The sequence below is a fragment of the Nansenia antarctica genome, assembly GCF_963989245.1.
Source record: "Nansenia antarctica genome assembly, chromosome: 7".
Classification (NCBI taxonomy): Eukaryota; Metazoa; Chordata; class Actinopteri; order Argentiniformes; family Microstomatidae; genus Nansenia; species Nansenia antarctica.
Window position 1 is genome coordinate 33,189,978 of NC_137677.1, and position 19,327 is coordinate 33,209,304.

At 38.6% G+C, this 19,327-nt stretch overlaps 1 protein-coding gene across 2 annotated transcripts; it reads right to left on the minus strand.

Moving 5' to 3' along the window:
* Positions 1–87: 87 nt before the first annotated feature.
* LOC308162305 (uncharacterized protein) lies at positions 88–18,944 on the minus strand. Of its 2 annotated transcripts, none has more exons than XM_080536458.1 (9): positions 18,770–18,944; positions 15,095–15,294; positions 7,224–7,313; positions 5,003–5,082; positions 4,401–4,516; positions 2,640–2,737; positions 1,097–1,165; positions 452–510; positions 88–217 (listed from the first exon to the last, which is right to left on the minus strand). In XM_080536458.1, exons 2-9 carry the CDS (start codon positions 15,284–15,286, stop codon positions 97–99), a joined length of 825 nt encoding a protein of 274 aa, XP_080392584.1. In that variant the 5' UTR covers positions 15,287–15,294; positions 18,770–18,944; the 3' UTR covers positions 88–96. The 2 variants fall into 2 exon arrangements, with proteins under 2 accessions (XP_080392584.1, XP_080392585.1); XM_080536459.1 differs by having other exon boundaries at positions 150–217; positions 433–510.
* Positions 18,945–19,327: the final 383 nt, after the last annotated feature.

Consider the following 19,327-nt stretch of genomic DNA (forward strand, 5'->3'; position numbering starts at 1 on the left):
ATGTGTCCAGAAATGTAACTTGTTTGTTTTACTTGATTAAAGGTACAATAAGGTCTAGTTTTCCTCATGTTGTCATACGTTCGTCTTCGCTGTCGTCTACATCATGTAAGACTTCACATCTTGAAGCTTTTCTTTGAAATACAGGTCACATTCATTGTAGGACGCCAGATTTCCCACGTCAAACCGGCCAGATATCTGATGAATGTACACAGGCTTCCTGAAAAAGAAACAGCTGATTTGTCTGTGCTTTGAGACGAGGCAGTGTATCATCACCATCATCATCACCATCATCATCACCATCATCATCATCATCATGTCTGTGCTTTGAGATGAGGCAGTGTGTGAGTGTGTGTGTGCGTGTGTGTGTGTGAGTGTGTGTGTGTGTGTGTGTGCTTTGAGACGAGGCAGTGCATTTAAACCAGGAATACTAACAGTCAATCTTAGAAACTACCTGGGAATAAGCCAGGACAGAAAGTTCCCTGGTGCATCCTTCTCTTCCATTGGTGCTTCCTTTGGAGGGATGAAAGGGATCTTTATAATAATAATAATAATAATAATTATAATAACTTTATTTGTATAGTGCTTTTCCTGCAAATGTTGCAGCTCAAAGTGCTCCAATCATTATATAATCTTAATTTAATGATTTAGTCATGTAAAGGCAATATTAAAAAGATGGGTTTTTAGTCTTGACTTGAACATATTTGCTGAGGTTGCATCCCTAATGTAAACTGGCAGTGCATTCCACAATCTGGTGCATAAAATGAGAATGCAGCCTCACCAAATCTCTTCTTTTGTACATGTGGTACACAGAGAAAACCAGCATCAGAAGACCTGAGAGCTCTATTGGGCTGATATGCTAGCAAAAGGTCTGAACATATTCTGGTGCTATGCCAGTGAGAGCTTTATAAACAAGCAGAAGGATCTTGAAATCTATTGTGAACTTAACAGGAAGCCAGTGTAGAGTTTCTAAAATAGGAGTTATATGAGCTCGTCTGCTTGTTTTGGTTAAAACTCGCTGCTGCATTTTGGACTTATCAGTGTCTAGACTCTAGAGATGAAGCACCATCACAAATGTAGAAGATTAATAAAGATGTACCTTTTTCTCATCCAGAAAGGCATCCAGCAGAGGTAACGTTTTCTTGGAAAGCAAATAGAAACAGGGACACTGCAAAACAAAATGGAGATGTATTGTAATGTATTCCATAGAGGGTTATCAAACAAGTCAAATGCAGTTTGCTCTCATCAGTAATCAAGCCGCTTAATGGCACCTCAGTTTAACCTCCTACTCAAACAAAATAAATTGACATGGTACCCGACCCGTGTTTGCCTTATAATGGTTCTAAAGCAGGGGTGCAAACCTGTCACCTTTCTGCTAAATTAGCCGTTTTAACTTCAAAATAGGTCATCCACGTGAATCGTGTAGATCTGCAAAAATTATATTTTGGGGGGAGGTGTCTAAGTCTCATCTAAGTCACATGATGACTATTCTTCTAACTAATCTTCCTGCCTGCTAAACTCCGCTGCTGTTGAAATACATTTTAGCTTCATGCAGCTATAGGTACTATTCTAGACAGTGTGGCGGACACAGTCACAGTAAGCAACCTGTTTTCAACATAATTATGCGGGTGTTAAGGTTAGGACCCTACTGAGACCACCTTTAGTGCTAGCGCTATCCAAAAGAAATGCAAAAAAAAAAGTGTCACCTTATTGGGCCATCACCAGTTAGCACCGCTGTAAAGCAACGAGGCGTGTTATGTGCTAGACAGGGGCGGCTGTGGCTCAGCCAGTAGAGCCAGCGTCTAATGATCACAAGGTCGGCAGCTCATAGGTTCGAAATTCGAATCCCGGCTGGCCACGTGCCGAAGTGTCCTTGAGTGAGGCACTGAACCCCTAATTGCTCCTGGGTCCTTCTATGGCTCTGACCCCTGACCCCTGGCCTAGAGCATAAATACGTTTCGTTGTACACTTTGCAATGAGCTTGAATCCCTTTCCCTATGTTATATATATGTTATATATATATTCACACACATAGTCATACACACACATCAATACACTGAGACGCAACACTTTTGTGTAAAGAATGAGAAACTGCATTCTGATTGTGTCTTGTGTGTTCTTGTGTATTGTATGCTCTTTGTGTTTCTTGGTGTATTGTTTTTGTATGTTCTTGTCTTGGTTGTTTTTGTCTACCAACGAGGACCGCGTTGGAAACAAGTGTTAATAATAATAATAATAATAATAATTCATTGTATTTATATAGCGCTTTTCCGAGGCTCAAAGACGCTGACAATATGGGAGAAACGGAAAACACAGAAACAACAAGCAACAGATAACATGGGCACAGAGTTAACGAATGGGGAGGGGGGGGGGGGTGGCAGGGTTAGGGGAGATGGTTAGGGGTAGGGGAGGTTGTAAGCATGGGAGAACAGGTAGGTTTTGAGGTGGGATTTAAAAGTGGGGAGTGAGGGTGAGTCTCTGAGTGGTTGAAGGAGAGAGTTCCAGAGGCGGGGTACAGCTTGTGAAAAGGCACGGTCACCAAGTGTTTCAGTACACTTTCACGTGCTATCCTCTTGGATGTACTGTCTGTACTTTTTACCCAAATCAATCAATCAATCAATGATGAGCTCAGATGGACTCACCGCCCTCCGAGATGTGGTGTCTGATGGAAGCGGTTTCTCTCTCATACGGAGCGCCTGGAGATCTTCATCCACCTCCAAAATACCATACTTACAGGTCTCTACAGGGTAGACACATATTGGTCTCAAATACAAATCGACAATCAGTATACGCAACTACCGTTAAACAAGTGTAATCCTAATGGTGACTTGTTCAACTCGTGTGTCCACTGTGCAAAGTGAGTGTATGAGACTGGATATGGATAGGCGCTGGCATACTGCAGTTGTGTTTCCTGTGGTTTTCTGAGGCAAGCTGCTGACATTCAAAGTGAAACAAAACCTCCTCCTTCAGTTCTACACCGCCATCATTGAGAGCATACTCACCTCATCCATCACAGTTTGGTACAGCAGCACGAACAGTAAATCACGGAAAAAACTACAGCGAATAATAAGAAAATCATCTAAGATCATCGGCACCCCTCTCCCATCAGTTGAATCACTATATCTCAAACGCACCACAAATAGAGCAAATAAAATGATCTCTGACCCCTCCCACCCTGCTGACCACCTGTTTCAACTGTTGCCCTCTGGACGGTGCTACAGATCCCTGGCCACCAAAACATCCCGTTTCAAAAAAAAAAAATCCCCCTCTGCTATAAGGACTCTCAACACCTGACTCACTGCACTAACCCTGCCAGATGTATTGCACTTTATGGGCCAGTTTCACAGACAAGGCTTAAGCCTAATCCTGGACTAAAAAGCATCTTCAATGGAGATTTTACATTGAAAGTGTGATTTAGTCCAGGACTAGGCTCTTCTTATCCACGGACCCAGATGGGCATCCGAAGTGATATAAAGAGTTTACCTCGATCAATTCTCTTCATCGATATCACATTTTTTTCACAATTTTGCATGCTATACGATGCCACATTTTTTTCCCGAGACGGTAAACACGGCCTAAGTCACATCCAGTTTTCTCCAACTGGAGAATGTGTCATGTCCGGTTTCAACGCCAAATTTCCATACCATTGGTCGGCCAACCCCCCAAAAAAAAAAAAAAAAAAAAAATCTGATACATGAGAAAGGTCAAAGGTCAAAGATGGTGCCAAAATATCTCCAAATGGCCTAAACATATAGGTGTCCGCCTAAACATACCTGTACTAAAACAGGTACAAAGTTGCATTTGCTCACATTACTAGCATCAACTTTGGCACAAGTACTAATAAGACCCTGGAGTACTGATTCCTAGATGATTTGGGCTTGGTTATCAGGTTTCCAAGGTGATATTCACTGTAAAAGCTGTAGTTTTTTTAGGCGGAGACTGAATTTGAGATGTTTTATAATGTTCTAGCTCTATTTGCTCTGACACAGTAACATAGATTTGGATTCTGACACTTCTACAGCCACCCCACAGGTGTTGGCTTTCATTTGATAACAATATCATTATGAAGGCCCTTGTGATTGTGGAGATATTCTATATTCACTGTGGGCATGTCATTTCGAGCAGAAAACCAGAAAAAGTAGGTGGATAAGAAGAAAGCCTTGTCTGTGAAACCGGCCCTATAAGTTGTAAATATTGACTATGTTTTTGTCTTGTGGTTATGTGTGTACATTGTCCATTGTGATAGTCATGTGCAATGTGTGTATGTTTGATGTAATTGACACTGCTGTATTGAGCTTTTCCATCTGTACCAACAACAAATTCCACCGACCTAGGTCGTGTGGTCATTAAACGACTCATTCATTCATTCATGATGCTCTATTATGTTTGACTGTTTCACTCACCCTCTTCTTTACACTCGTAAGAGAGAACAAGATTGCTGTCTTCACTCCTTTCTTGAACGTCAGAAAACCTCTTCTTAACTTCAGTGAGACTGAAATCTTCCTTGAACAGAGTGTCACTGGAGAAGAAGAAAACAATGTCAGAATGTGCCAGCATTCACCAGTGATCACGGCTGTAATGACCTTTAACCTACGGAAGAGATTATTAGGGCCAAGTGAAGAGAAATGGGGCAGTTGCACACATTTCGAGAATAAATACAATTATGTCAAGTCAAAATAAAAAGTTGAGAATAATTCAACATATTAAAAATAATAGTTTCAGTTATATTTCAAGATTGAAGTTGGGGATTCATGCCTCCCTTAGACGACCTGGTGAAACTAAACTGCAGAACTGACTTAGTAACAAGGGGATTGCTCTTTTAGCACAACCATACTAAGTATTAGGGCTTAATCAACATGGCCCTAATGCTCTTCTGTGTTAATCAACATGGCCCTAATACTCTTCTGTATTAATCAACATGGCCCTAATACTCTTCTGTATTCATCAACATGGCCCTAATGCTCTTCTGTATTAATCAGTTTTGAATCACAGAATTCAAACATACCCGCCAACAACCACCACGTGGTCCTGGATCATGAAGTGCTTGACCGCCAGCTGAAGGCAGGCCACAGCCCCCAGGCGCTCCTACAGGGGGAACATTGGGTGTTTTTTATTCAATTTGAATTTCACATAGAGACATGTACACAACAGGACATCCGCACAACTAGTGTCCGTGGGGAAGGTTATTGTCCCAGGTAAGAATAGAAAACTAGTTTAGCACTTCCCTATATTACATTGTCCATAAACAATAACAGAACATGTTCTTTTTTGTTGTTGTTGTTCTTTTTAAAGAAACTAACAAACAAAAAAACAAAAACACAAAGAAAAGAAAATAATAAAAAAACTGTGTGTGGGGGGGGGGGGGGCATGTCACATATCAGAAATAAACAGAAAAGAAAATGACACAACAAATGCCATAGATACCCTAATAATGTATGGGGGGAATCACAAATTGGGTGTTTTTAAAATCTGCACTTGGCGACTTGCTGCCCCAGGCATTTTAAGATGAGTAAGACACACAGGACTTCTGGACTTGCTCTTTCTGGTAACTGTGTACCGCAGCACCAAGAGACCGATATACAGGGTTCCTACAAGTTTCAACAAGTCATATTCTAGACCTCTCTGAATAGAATTTTGGATCTATTCGCGACACCATACGATAGCTTTTTGTCATCCTCGAGGTGATGAAATTAGGGATTTCACTGCCATACAGACAAAAAAGGAGGTGAATTGGCATTTTTTTGGTTCCAGCTTGATTAATTTCCACGTAAATAGATGTGGTCGGACTGATTTCCTTGCAGGATCTCATTTTTAAGACCTAGCACCTCATTTTTAGATCGAATAACTGAAATTTGGGCCTTGTAAATTGGAATGCTGGATTTTAGACTTAAAGGCTTTTTAAGACCAGCGCGGGAACCCTGGATATAGCACCTTCTCAGACGTGTAGACACCAGAGTTACACAAAACCAGGTATGCAGTGGTACCGTGAGGAGAAGCAGCTTTGAATTACAAATTACCGTAAGTCAGATGATCAAGAATTTCTCTAGGCCCTAGTACAGTATTATCATAACTGATGATGTTTATGTTAAAAGTCCCTTAGGGGTGCATCTGGCTCTGAATGTCTAAAAGCATTCTCTGGCTGTAGTTACACGTATATAGGTATATGCTAACATCTCACTTGGTATAACATAATGTCATATTATGATCAGATGGCTATTGTGGTCACAGTGCTGTGTGTTCACCTGGCATTAAACTTGAATATCAGTAATATTTTCAAGGCCAGAATTCACAGTGCACCTACTACTTGAATCTGAACTTTCCGTAATGTTGTTTACATTAAGAAGGTTGATATGCTGATTTGTATTCTGCTGCTATCACCTATTCTATTATTGACGCTTTTGTATATACAGCTATTATCGATTGAGATATTGTTGACTGTTGTTTATATCCTGCTTATTCTATTATTGATGTTGTTGTTTATATCCTGCTTATTCTATTATTGATGTTGTATTCTGCTGCAATGCCAATGTCTGATGAACCTGAATCCAAGAATTGTACTCTTTGTATCCGGACGTTGATGTAATAAAAGCATTTGTGATTCTGACTCTGATGGCACTTGATCTGCCCATTGTCATGATACCTGCCTCTCACCTCCACCTACCTGAGCGCAGACCAGACAGTGCTCCAGAGCAGTGGTCATTTCAACTGTTACTGCAGACACAATTTGCCAATATAAGTCTCCAATATAAGTCTCCAATATAAGTCTCCAATGCCTACGTCCATTGCAGGGTTCCTACAAGTTTCAACAAGTCAAATTTAAGACCTTTTTAGACCATACAATACGTTTTAAGACCCTTTTTTTTACCTCTTTGAATAGAATTTTAGACCTAGACACCATGTGATAGCTTTTTGTCATCCTTGAGGTGATGAAATTAGGGATTTCACTGCCATACAGACAAAAAAGGAAGTGAATTGGCATTTTTTTGGTTCCAGCTTGATTAATTTCCACGTAAATAGATGTGGTCGGACTGATTTCCTTGCAGGATCTCATTTTTAAGACCTAGCACCTCGTTTTTAGACAGAATAACAGAAATTCTGGACCTTTTTAGCCCTTTGTTTCTTTAAGACTTTTTTAGACCAGCCCTGACCAAGTGTAACCAGCCACAACCATAGATGATGATCATCAGAAAAGACTGCAGACTTTTTAGCATTGTGATCCGACAAACCTCATTGCACCTGGTCCCATCACTGAGGACTTTAACAGCTGGGAACTCCTGGGCCCAGTCCTCGAACGCACGGTGGTATAAGGCGTTGGTCTGTTGAGGTGAAAGGATTGGACAGTTAGAAGAAGAAGAAGAAGAAGAAGAAGAAGGTTCAACCTTTGTCATTGCACAGAGTACAACAAAATGTATTTTACGCTCTAGGGGTCAGACCCTGGAGCAATTAGGGGTTCAGTGCCTCGCTCAAGGACACTTCGACTCACAGTTCATTGCTCTCACAGTGTCTAACATCATTAATCTGCACATTCTTGTTCTAAGTAATGGAATGTAGTGTTTGGGGAAGTTTAGCTGCCTCTGTAAAACGAGTTGGTGGGAGTATTTATCTATAAGCTTCAAACACAGGTATTATATAGTATATACGGGCTAATAAAACTGTAAAACTGTAAACAACATCCAAATGTAAAAATAAAATGGATACTATAGTCACAGATGGTGCCAATTCGATATTAAGCAAACAAACTAGGTGTGAAGATGACCTTAGTGCACATTATGACAGCATCCTTCTCTACAGCCTACAGTCAACGAAAGACAACCACCAGAGGAACAACCAGAGTAGGTGAAAGAAGGCTTTTATTACAAAACTGTGCCTTGGCGCCGGGGTCATTTTTAATTCGATACATGACCAACTCTACGACTCTATCTATCTGTCTCTATCTACCTGTCTCTATCTATCTGTCTCTATCTATCTGTCTCTATCTATCTGTCTCTATCTATCTGTCTCTATCTATCTGTCTCTATCTATCTGTCTCTATCTATCTGTCTCTATCTATCTGTCTCTATCTATCTGTCTCTATCTATCTGTCTCTATCTATCTGTCTCTATCTGTCTCTATCTACCTGTCTCTATCTATCTGTCTCTATCTATCTGTCTCTATCTATCTGTCTCTATCTATCTGTCTCTATCTATCTGTCTCTATCTATCTATCTATCTATCTATCTGTCTCTATCTGTCTCTATCTACCTGTCTCTATCTATCTGTCTCTATCTACCTGTCTCTATCTACCTGTCTCTATCTATCTGTCTCTATCTGTCTCTATCTATCTGTCTCTATCTATCTGTCTCTATCTACCTGTCTCTATCTATCTGTCTCTATCTACCTGTCTCTATCTACCTGTCTCTATCTATCTGTCTCTATCTATCTGTCTCTATCTATCTGTCTCTATCTACCTGTCTCTATCTATCTGTCTCTATATATCTGTCTCTATCTATCTGTCTCTATCTATCTGTCTCTATCTATCTGTCTCTATCTATCTGTCTCTATCTATCTGTCTCTATCTATCTGTCTCTATCTACCTGTCTCTATCTACCTGTCTCTATCTATCTGTCTCTATCTGTCTCTATCTATCTGTCTCTATCTATCTGTCTCTATCTACCTGTCTCTATCTATCTGTCTCTATCTACCTGTCTCTATCTACCTGTCTCTATCTATCTGTCTCTATCTATCTGTCTCTATCTATCTGTCTCTATCTATCTGTCTCTATCTACCTGTCTCTATCTATCTGTCTCTATCTATCTGTCTCTATCTACCTGTCTCTATCTATCTGTCTCTATCTACCTGTCTCTATCTACCTGTCTCTATCTATCTGTCTCTATCTATCTGTCTCTATCTATCTGTCTCTATCTATCTGTCTCTATCTATCTGTCTCTATCTATCTGTCTCTATATATCTGTCTCTATCTATCTGTCTCTATCTATCTGTCTCTGTCTACCTGTCTCTATCTATCTGTCTCTATCTACCTGTCTCTATCTATCTGTCTCTATCTATCTGTCTCTATCTATCTGTCTCTATCTATCTGTCTCTATCTATCTGTCTCTATATATCTGTCTCTATCTATCTGTCTCTATCTATCTGTCTCTGTCTACCTGTCTCTATCTATCTGTCTCTATCTACCTGTCTCTATCTATCTGTCTCTATCTACCTGTCTCTATCTACCTGTCTCTATCTATCTGTCTCTATCTATCTGTCTCTATCTATCTGTCTCTATCTACCTGTCTCTATCTATCTGTCTCTATCTACCTGTCTCTATCTATCTGTCTCTATCTACCTGTCTCTATCTACCTGTCTCTATCTATCTGTCTCTATCTATCTGTCTCTATCTATCTGTCTCTATCTATCTGTCTCTATCTATCTGTCTCTATCTATCTGTCTCTATCTATCTGTCTCTATCTATCTATCTGTCTCTACAGGGTTCGAGTTATGTGGGAGCCAATGGGAGCTGAGCTCCCATAGAGATGGTCTGAGGCTCTCTGAGCTCCCATGAAGGCAGTAAAATCAAAAATCTGTGGGGGTCGCTAATAATACATTACCACAACTATTATTTGATCAAAATGTCAATGTAATGAATATTATTTAATTTATATTATAAATATTGTAAAATAAACACGTTTTTCAAAAGAACTACGCGCACCATTAATCTCCTGTGAATGACAGTATGCCTTTGACTGCCTGCACTTCACCACCAAGACACCATGGGGCGCAGTAGAATATTGTGCAACAGCAAAAGGTTGATTAATCAGCTGTGCGGTAAACCGTTGGAACACACAGTGCACAGCTGATTAATCAATTAAACCAATAGAGTGAGACACCAGTTGCCTTTCAGGAAGTAGTGAGATCGTGCACCTAGCCTATTATTGAGAAGCAAACATTCATTCATTAGCTATACAGGAATATATACATACAGTAGCTACCATGCCGCCCAAAAAAAGGCCACTGCTGCCGACCGGGTCATCAAGCCTAGAAAATGTCGGGTTTTTATCAAAGAAACCTGCTATGACACCTAACGTTAGCCCTGCTGCTACTACTGTTACTACTACTGCTGCTACTACTGAGGACTCTGCTACCTACTGAAAACAGACCACTCAGCCTACTGAAAACAGACCACTCAGCCTACTGAAAACAGACCACTCAGCCTACTGAAAACAGACCACTCAGCCTACTGAAAACAGACCACTCAGCCTACTGAAAACAGACCACTCAGCCTACTGAAAACAGACCACTCAGCCTACTGAAAACAGACCACTCAGCCTACTGAAAACAGACCACTCAGCCTACTGAAAACAGACCACTTTGGTCTATCTTGTCTCCGTAAAGGTAAGGTGGCTTTTACTTTTTACTAACCTAGTGTACTAACCTAATGTATTTTTCGCTCCTTCTGTATAGCAAAAATAACAAAATTATTGGCCGAGATACATGTGTGACTATCGCTTTTATAGCTGTTGTTTCATGTGGGGCTGTTGATGTGGTGAAATGAGTAGCCTGCAGCTGTAGCGTCAGGATATGTTGGGATTTGAGGATGAGGATGATGTTTCTGTACCGGTACCGTTTTTAAAGTATCGATTTGTCACCGGTATCGAATAAAACCCAAACTGTACCCAACCCTAACTATATGTTTACATGCCAACTAATTAGCTAATTCATTTCTTTCATTTAGAGCTGAGGGGAGCAACAGAGAGACGGACAACAGGACAGCAACAGAGAGACAGACAACAGGACAGCAACAGAGAGACAGACAACAGGACAGTAACAGAGAGACAACGGGAGAGGAGAGCAATAGAGACAGAACTGAATGCACTGAACCTTTTTTTTATTCTTTGCATTATTAACACTGTTGTGTTATTGTGTTATTAAAGTGTTTAAGTGTTTTATGGTAAAGCATTATGAGTGGTGTGTGTGTGCAGGGTGCTCGTGAGTTGTATATTTTGGGGAGGGGGGTGGCTTGTGTATGGGGGCGGGGGGTCCTCACACAAAGGAGTAGCCTAGGGCCACTGACCACCTTAATCCGCTACTGCCTATAGCTAATTAAAACTTGTAAGTCCCATCGCTGTGTGGGCATGATTCGCGCGTGCATGAGAACATTTCGCACTGTTATTTTGGAGACCCCCACAGAGTTCAGCTTATAACTCGAACCCTGTGTCTCTATCTATCTGTCTCTATCTATCTGTCTCTATCTACCTGTCTCTATCTATCTATCTCTATCTATCTGTCTCTATCTATCTGTCTCTATCTATCTGTCTCTATCTATCTGTCTCTATCTATCTGTCTCTATCTACCTGTCTCTATCTATCTGTCTCTATCTATCTGTCTCTATCTATCTGTCTCTATCTATCTGTCTCTATCTATCTGTCTCTATCTACCTGTCTCTATCTACCTGTCTCTATCTATCTGTCTCTATCTATCTGTCTCTATCTATCTGTCTCTATCTATCTGTCTCTATCTACCTGTCTCTATCTATCTGTCTCTATCTACCTGTCTCTATCTATCTGTCTCTATCTACCTGTCTCTATCTATCTGTCTCTATCTATCTGTCTCTATCTGTCTCTATCTATCTGTCTCTATCTATCTGTCTCTATCTACCTGTCTCTATCTACCTGTCTCTATCTGTCTGTCTCTATCTATCTGTCTCTATCTATCTGTCTCTATCTACCTGTCTCTATCTATCTGTCTCTATCTATCTGTCTCTATCTATCTGTCTCTATCTATCTGTCTCTATCTATCTGTCTCTATCTATCTCTATCTATCTATCTATCTCTATCTATCTGTCTCTATCTATCTGTCTCTATCTATCTGTCTCTATCTATCTGTCTCTATCTATCTGTCTCTATCTATCTGTCTCTATCTATCTGTCTCTATCTATCTGTCTCTATCTATCTGTCTCTATCTATCTGTCTCTATCTATCTGTCTCTATCTACCTGTCTCTATCTATCTGTCTCTATCTATCTGTCTCTATCTATCTGTCTCTATCTATCTATATCTATCTGTCTCTATCTATCTGTCTCTATCTATCTGTCTCTATCTATCTGTCTCTATCTATCTGTCTCTATCTATCTGTCTCTATCTATCTGTCTCTATCTATCTGTCTCTATCTACCTGTCTCTATCTATCTGTCTCTATCTATCTATCTCTATCTATCTGTCTCTATCTACCTGTCTCTATCTATCTGTCTCTATCTATCTGTCTCTATCTGTCTGTCTCTATCTGTCTCTATCTATCTGTCTCTATCTATCTGTCTCTATCTATCTGTCTCTATCTATCTGTCTCTATCTATCTGTCTCTATCTATCTGTCTCTATCTACCTGTCTCTATCTACCTGTCTCTATCTATCTGTCTCTATCTATCTGTCTCTATCTATCTGTCTCTATCTATCTGTCTCTATCTATCTATCTCTATCTATCTGTCTCTATCTATCTGTCTCTATCTATCTGTCTCTATCTATCTATCTCTATCTATCTGTCTCTATCTACCTGTCTCTATCTATCTGTCTCTATCTATCTGTCTCTATCTACCTGTCTCTATCTACCTGTCTCTATCTATCTGTCTCTATCTATCTGTCTCTATCTACCTGTCTCTATCTATCTGTCTCTATCTATCTGTCTCTATCTATCTGTCTCTATCTGTCTCTATCTACCTGTCTCTATCTATCTGTCTCTATCTGTCTCTATCTATCTGTCTCTATCTATCTGTCTCTATCTATCTGTCTCTATCTATCTGTCTCTATCTATCTATCTCTATCTATCTGTCTCTATCTATCTGTCTCTATCTATCTGTCTCTATCTATCTATCTCTATCTATCTGTCTCTATCTATCTGTCTCTATCTATCTGTCTCTATCTATCTATCTCTATCTATCTGTCTCTATCTACCTGTCTCTATCTATCTGTCTCTATCTATCTGTCTCTATCTACCTGTCTCTATCTATCTGTCTCTATCTATCTGTCTCTATCTATCTGTCTCTATCTACCTGTCTCTATCTATCTGTCTCTATCTATCTGTCTCTATCTATCTGTCTCTATCTACCTGTCTCTATCTATCTGTCTCTATCTACCTATCTCTATCTATCTGTCTCTATCTACCTGTCTCTATCTATCTGTCTCTATCTATCTGTCTCTATCTATCTGTCTCTATCTATCTGTCTCTATCTATCTGTCTCTATCTATCTGTCTCTATCTATCTGTCTCTATCTATCTGTCTCTATCTATCTGTCTCTATCTATCTGTCTCTATCTACCTGTCTCTATCTATCTGTCTCTATCTATCTGTCTCTATCTATCTGTCTCTATCTATCTGTCTCTATCTATCTGTCTCTATCTATCTGTCTCTATCTATCTGTCTCTATCTATCTGTCTCTATCTATCTGTCTCTATCTATCTGTCTCTATCTATCTGTCTCTATCTGTCTGTCTCTATCTATCTGTCTCTATCTACCTGTCTCTATCTACCTGTCTCTATCTACCTGTCTCTATCTACCTGTCTCTATCTATCTGTCTCTATCTATCTGTCTCTATCTATCTGTCTCTATCTATCTGTCTCTATCTATCTGTCTCTATCTGTCTCTATCTACCTGTCTCTATCTACCTGTCTCTATCTATCTGTCTCTATCTATCTGTCTCTATCTATCTGTCTCTATCTATCTGTCTCTATCTATCTGTCTCTATCTATCTGTCTCTATCTATCTGTCTCTATCTATCTGTCTCTATCTGTCTCTATCTATCTGTCTCTATCTATCTGTCTCTATCTATCTGTCTCTATCTGTCTCTATCTATCTGTCTCTATCTACCTGTCTCTATCTATCTGTCTCTATCTATCTCTATCTATCTGTCTCTATCTATCTGTCTCTATCTATCTGTCTCTATCTATCTGTCTCTATCTATCTGTCTCTATCTATCTCTATCTATCTGTCTCTATCTATCTGTCTCTATCTATCTGTCTCTATCTATCTGTCTCTATCTATCTGTCTCTATCTATCTGTCTCTATCTATCTGTCTCTATCTACCTGTCTCTATCTATCTGTCTCTATCTATCTGTCTCTATCTGTCTGTCTCTATCTATCTCTATCTATCTGTCTGTCTCTATCTGTCTCTATCTATCTATCTCTATCTATCTGTCTCTATCTATCTGTCTCTATCTATCTGTCTCTATCTATCTGTCTCTATCTACCTGTCTCTATCTATCTGTCTCTATCTATCTGTCTCTATCTATCTGTCTCTATCTATCTGTCTCTATCTATCTGTCTCTATCTATCTGTCTCTATCTATCTGTCTCTATCTACCTGTCTCTATCTATCTGTCTCTATCTATCTGTCTCTATCTATCTGTCTCTATCTATCTGTCTCTATCTACCTGTCTCTATCTATCTGTCTCTATCTACCTGTCTCTATCTATCTGTCTCTATCTACCTGTCTCTATCTATCTGTCTCTATCTATCTGTCTCTATCTACCTGTCTCTATCTATCTGTCTCTATCTATCTGTCTCTATCTATCTGTCTCTATCTATCTGTCTCTATCTATCTGTCTCTATCTATCTGTCTCTATCTATCTGTCTCTATCTATCTGTCTCTATCTACCTGTCTCTATCTACCTGTCTCTATCTATCTGTCTCTATCTATCTGTCTCTATCTATCTGTCTCTATCTATCTGTCTCTATCTATCTGTCTCTATCTACCTGTCTCTATCTACCTGTCTCTATCTATCTGTCTCTATCTATCTGTCTCTATCTATCTGTCTCTGTCTACCTGTCTCTATCTATCTGTCTCTATCTACCTATCTCTATCTATCTGTCTCTATCTACCTGTCTCTATCTATCTGTCTCTATCTATCTGTCTCTATCTATCTGTCTCTATCTACCTGTCCACAGGAGGGCGCGCTCCGGCTAACAACGGCTGCATTGGTACATTCGCTCTGAGAGTGCCGGAGCGCACACTGGGTTCGACGTCATAAAGGGACCGAGTCATTTGATTGGACAAGAGGCATTCCATGAGTGGTGATCAGATTTCAGAGCGGATTTACGAACGCAGCCAACATGACACGTTGTCGATATGACTTACTATCACATAAACGGTGTCCACACACCCGGTGGCAGTCAGCGCGCGGACCCAGTGGGTTATGAGAGCGCAGTGGCCCACGGGGAGCAGCGGCTTGGCCAGTCCGCCCAGGTGTCTGAACCTCCCGCTGCTGTCACTGTCCACATCTCTCTGCAGCCTGGTCCCGTAGCCCGCAGCAAGGACCACTGCTTTCATCACTGCACCTGCGGTGGTTTATAAAGCAAATGATGCTTTAATTATGTCAACCGTGCGGTGCCAGACTAGTTTTGAATGAATGAATGAATGAAAAGCTTTATTTCGAACATGTGAAAAAAGAAATAGTTATAACAACAAAAAACAAAACAAAACCAAGAAAAAACAAAACAAAACCAAGAAAAAACAAAACAAAAACAAGAAAAAACAAAACAAAACAAAAAACACTATTTACTTAACATGTCCGTAAAGGAGTAGGAAGAAGCATATTAATCTTATTTAATCTTACCCCTTCTCCAATAATCAGAGATTAATAATTAATAATCTGCAGTTAACTTCAATATTAATATAATATATTTTTTAATTAAATCTAATTTATTTACGTATTTACATATTTACCAACAATAGAAAACAGATAATGTAAATAAACAAATAATCTGTGAAAACAACTGGTGACTATCAAAGCCCTTCTTCCTCCTCGTACCTGGTGAAAACCATGTTTTTATACCGCTTTTTGAACTGGGTCATGCTTGGACACCGCTTTAGCTCCACACTCAATCCGTTCCACAGCTTCACTCCAGATATAGAAATACAAAAACTTTTTAACGTTGTACGTACATAAATATGTTTTAAATGTAACTCCCCCCTCAAATTATAACTCCCATCTCTATCAAAAAACAATTTTGAATATTCCCAGGGAGTAGGTTGTTATTTGCTTTATACATTATTTGTGCTGTTAGAAGGTGGACCAAATCCGTGAATTGTTATGTTTTTGATTTTAAGAATAATGAATTTGTGTGATCTCTATAACCGGAATTATGAATTAACCTTATGGCTCTTTTTTGCAATATTAATAGTGATTGTAGTCTACATTTATAAGTATTTCCCCAAACCTCCGCACAATAATTTAGATATGGTAAAAGCAGTGAGCAGTAGAGAGTGTGGAGTGATTTATGGTCCAGAACGTGTCTTGCCTTACTCAGTACTGAAATGACCAGCTTATTCTATCATCAATTATCACACCAAGAAACTTAATTTCATGAACTCTTTCAATGTCCACACCATCTACCTGTATCTGTACTCGAGTATTCATTTTATAATTACCAAATAACATGTAGTTAGTTTTGCTTAGGTTTAATGATAATTTGTTTATGTCAAACCATCTTTTTAATTTGCACATTTCTGAAGTAATCATCTCCATTAGCTCCTTTAAATTCCCCCCAGAACAAACACTATTTGTATCATCTGCGAATAGTACTAATTTTAATGTTTTTGATACCTTGCAAATATCATTTATATAAAGAATAAACAGTTTCGGACCCAATACTGACCCTTGGGGGACGCCACAAGCAATGTCCAAGCATGACGATGAATACTCTCCCAACTTCACAAATTGTTTCCTGTCTCTTAAATAACTTCTCACCCAGTGCAATGCTACCCCCCTGATCCCATACCGTTCCAGTTTACTGATTAATATGTTGTGATTGATTGTGTCGAAAGCTTTTTTAAGATCAATGAATACTCCAACTGCATACTATTTGTGGTCTATATTGTTTGTAATTCCCTCGATTGATTCAATTAATGCCAGTGATGTTGAACTGTTTGATCTGAATCCGTATTGTTGACTGTCAGAAAGTAATTTATGTTTATCTATGAATTTGTCTAATCTGTTATTGAATAGTTTTTCTAGAATTTTGGAGAATTGTGGAAGTAAAGAAATAGGCCTGTAATTTGTGAAGTGGTGTCTATCCCCAGTTTTATACAGCGGTACAACTTTAGCTATTTTCATTTTGTTAGGAAATGTACTAGTTTGGAACGATAAGTTACAGATATGTCAGTGGTTCTGAAATCCCCTCAATTACCTTTTTCACAATTTTCATATCAATTTCATTGCAATCACTAGATGTTTTTACATTTACATTTATTAACAATATCTATTATTTCCTTTTCTTCTACTGGTGTAAGGAACATTGAGCTAGGATTCCTATCTTTCAGGTTGTCATCCCTATCCTCAGATGACAATGGATCAGGAATTTTTTCTGCCAGGTTTGGTCCAACAACTTACAAAAAAAAGTATTAAAGCTATTAACCACATCATGCATATTATCCTTTATAATGTTGTTATCAATAACATATTGAGGGTAACTCTGTTGTCTAGAACCATTTTTAATAATACTATTTAATATGTCCCATATTCCCGTAATATTGTTTTTGTTAATATTCAATATTTTGCTATAATATTCCTTCCTACATACCCTTATACTATTTGTTAACTTATTTTTATATTTTTAATATTTATTTTCTGTCTCTTTAGTTCTTTGTTTTATGAATTCTCTATAAAGTGTATTTTTCTTTTTACAGGCATTTTGTAGTCCCTTTATGATCCATGGTCGGTCTGTGTATTTTTGTTTTCTGCTATATTGTTTTATTGGACAGTTTTTCTCATATAATGAAGTGAATATTCTTTAAAATGATTCATATGCATTGTCAGTATCATTGTCTTTATATACAATTTCCCAATGCTGTGCTAGTAAGTCATTCTTTAATGCATTCATGGTTTCCTCTGTATTTTAGTTTTTCATCTGGCTGATTTCTCTTGTAATTGCAGTCATAGACTGTAAAAACTGGTAGGTGGTCACTAATATCGTTGATTAATAGACCGCTCACTGTATTGTTTTCAATGTCATTGGTGAATATGTTATTGATTAAAGTGGCACAATGGGGTGTGATTCTGCTGGGTCTGGTGATTTTTGGATATAAACTCATACTGTGCATTGTATTAATAAATTCATCCGTCATTTTGTGCTTATTTGGATTTAGCAGATCAATGTTGAAATCACCACAGATGAAGATAACTTTTTTATTAGTTTTTGAAAAATAAATAATCTATCCAGTCGTTAAATGCTTCAACACTAGAGCCTGGTGCTCTATATATACAGCTAATTATTACATTTTTCTTTTTTTCTTTACATATTTCAATTGTTATGCATTCTAATAAGTTGTCAATCACAGTTGTCATACTTTCTACCACCTTGTAATTCAAATTATTGTCCACATACAAAGCCACTCCTCCTCCACTCTTATTCTTTCTATGTATATAGTTAACTTCATACCCATCCAGTTCAAAATCCATTCCTTTATCAGCATTGATCCATGTTTCCGAGATGGCAATTATTTTGAATGGTTTTGTGAATTGATTTAAATATTCCTTGATGTAATTGAAGTTGGCATACAGGCTTCTGCTATTGAAATGGATTATTGATAATTTGCTGTCCGTTTTAATGGTCTGGTTGTACTGTTCATCTGTGTAGTAGCTGCAGTTGTCGTTGATGTTGTAGAAGAAATTATTCTCCGGATCTATGTCATTTTCCAAGTCTAGTAAGTTATGGTCAGTGTATTGAAATGTTCTCAGTTCCAGTTCCCCATGATCAGTAATACTTTGAGTTAAATCAGGCAGTGTCATGGTTGTGTGTTGTGAATTCATACCCTACAGTCCGGTTTATGATGATCGTTAGTAATTGTCCAGTTCCTCGATGCTTCTGATGACCAATATGTTGGCTTGCTCCGGCGTTCCGTTTAGTTGTTTTGTTAAACGTTTAACGTCTGTGATGTTACAGCAATATGACAGCAAAACAATAATGCCAGATTTACATCCCACAACGTATAGTTACAACTACGGAGGCTCCGCCCACCTACTTCCGGTGTTGAGAATTTCTTCATAAGTAGTTTAGTTAAACTCCATTCAGCATTTATATATACAGTATATAGATAGATATATTTATGTGTATTATGATTTTTCTAATAAAAACTATCAAGGAACTAGAAACAATATGCAAATTATAATGTAATAATATTTGTATATATAATATGTATTACATAATATATATAAAGTGTGTGTGTGTGTGTGTGTGTGTGTGTGTGTGTGTGTGTGTGTGTGTGTGTGTGTGTGTGTGTGTCAGCCTGTGAATGGGGGGTCAATCAGTAGATTGTGTGTAGCGTACCCTGCTGTTTGTGTAGTGTGATCTACGTCCAAGACCCTGTTTA

Bases quoted from the DNA above. Each gene is read 5' to 3' on its own strand.
- LOC308162305 (XM_080536458.1), bottom strand. From the start codon at position 15,286: ATGAAAGCAGTGGTCCTTGCTGCGGGCTACGGGACCAGGCTGCAGAGA. The intron at 4,517-5,002 runs GTATGTTTGAAT...CTTCTTCTCCAG, and splicing joins CACGTGGTGGTTGTTGGCGG to TGACACTCTGTTCAAGGAAG. The intron at 511-1,096 runs GTACATCTTTAT...ATCCCTCCAAAG, and splicing joins CCTTTCTGGATGAGAAAAAG to GAAGCACCAATGGAAGAGAA.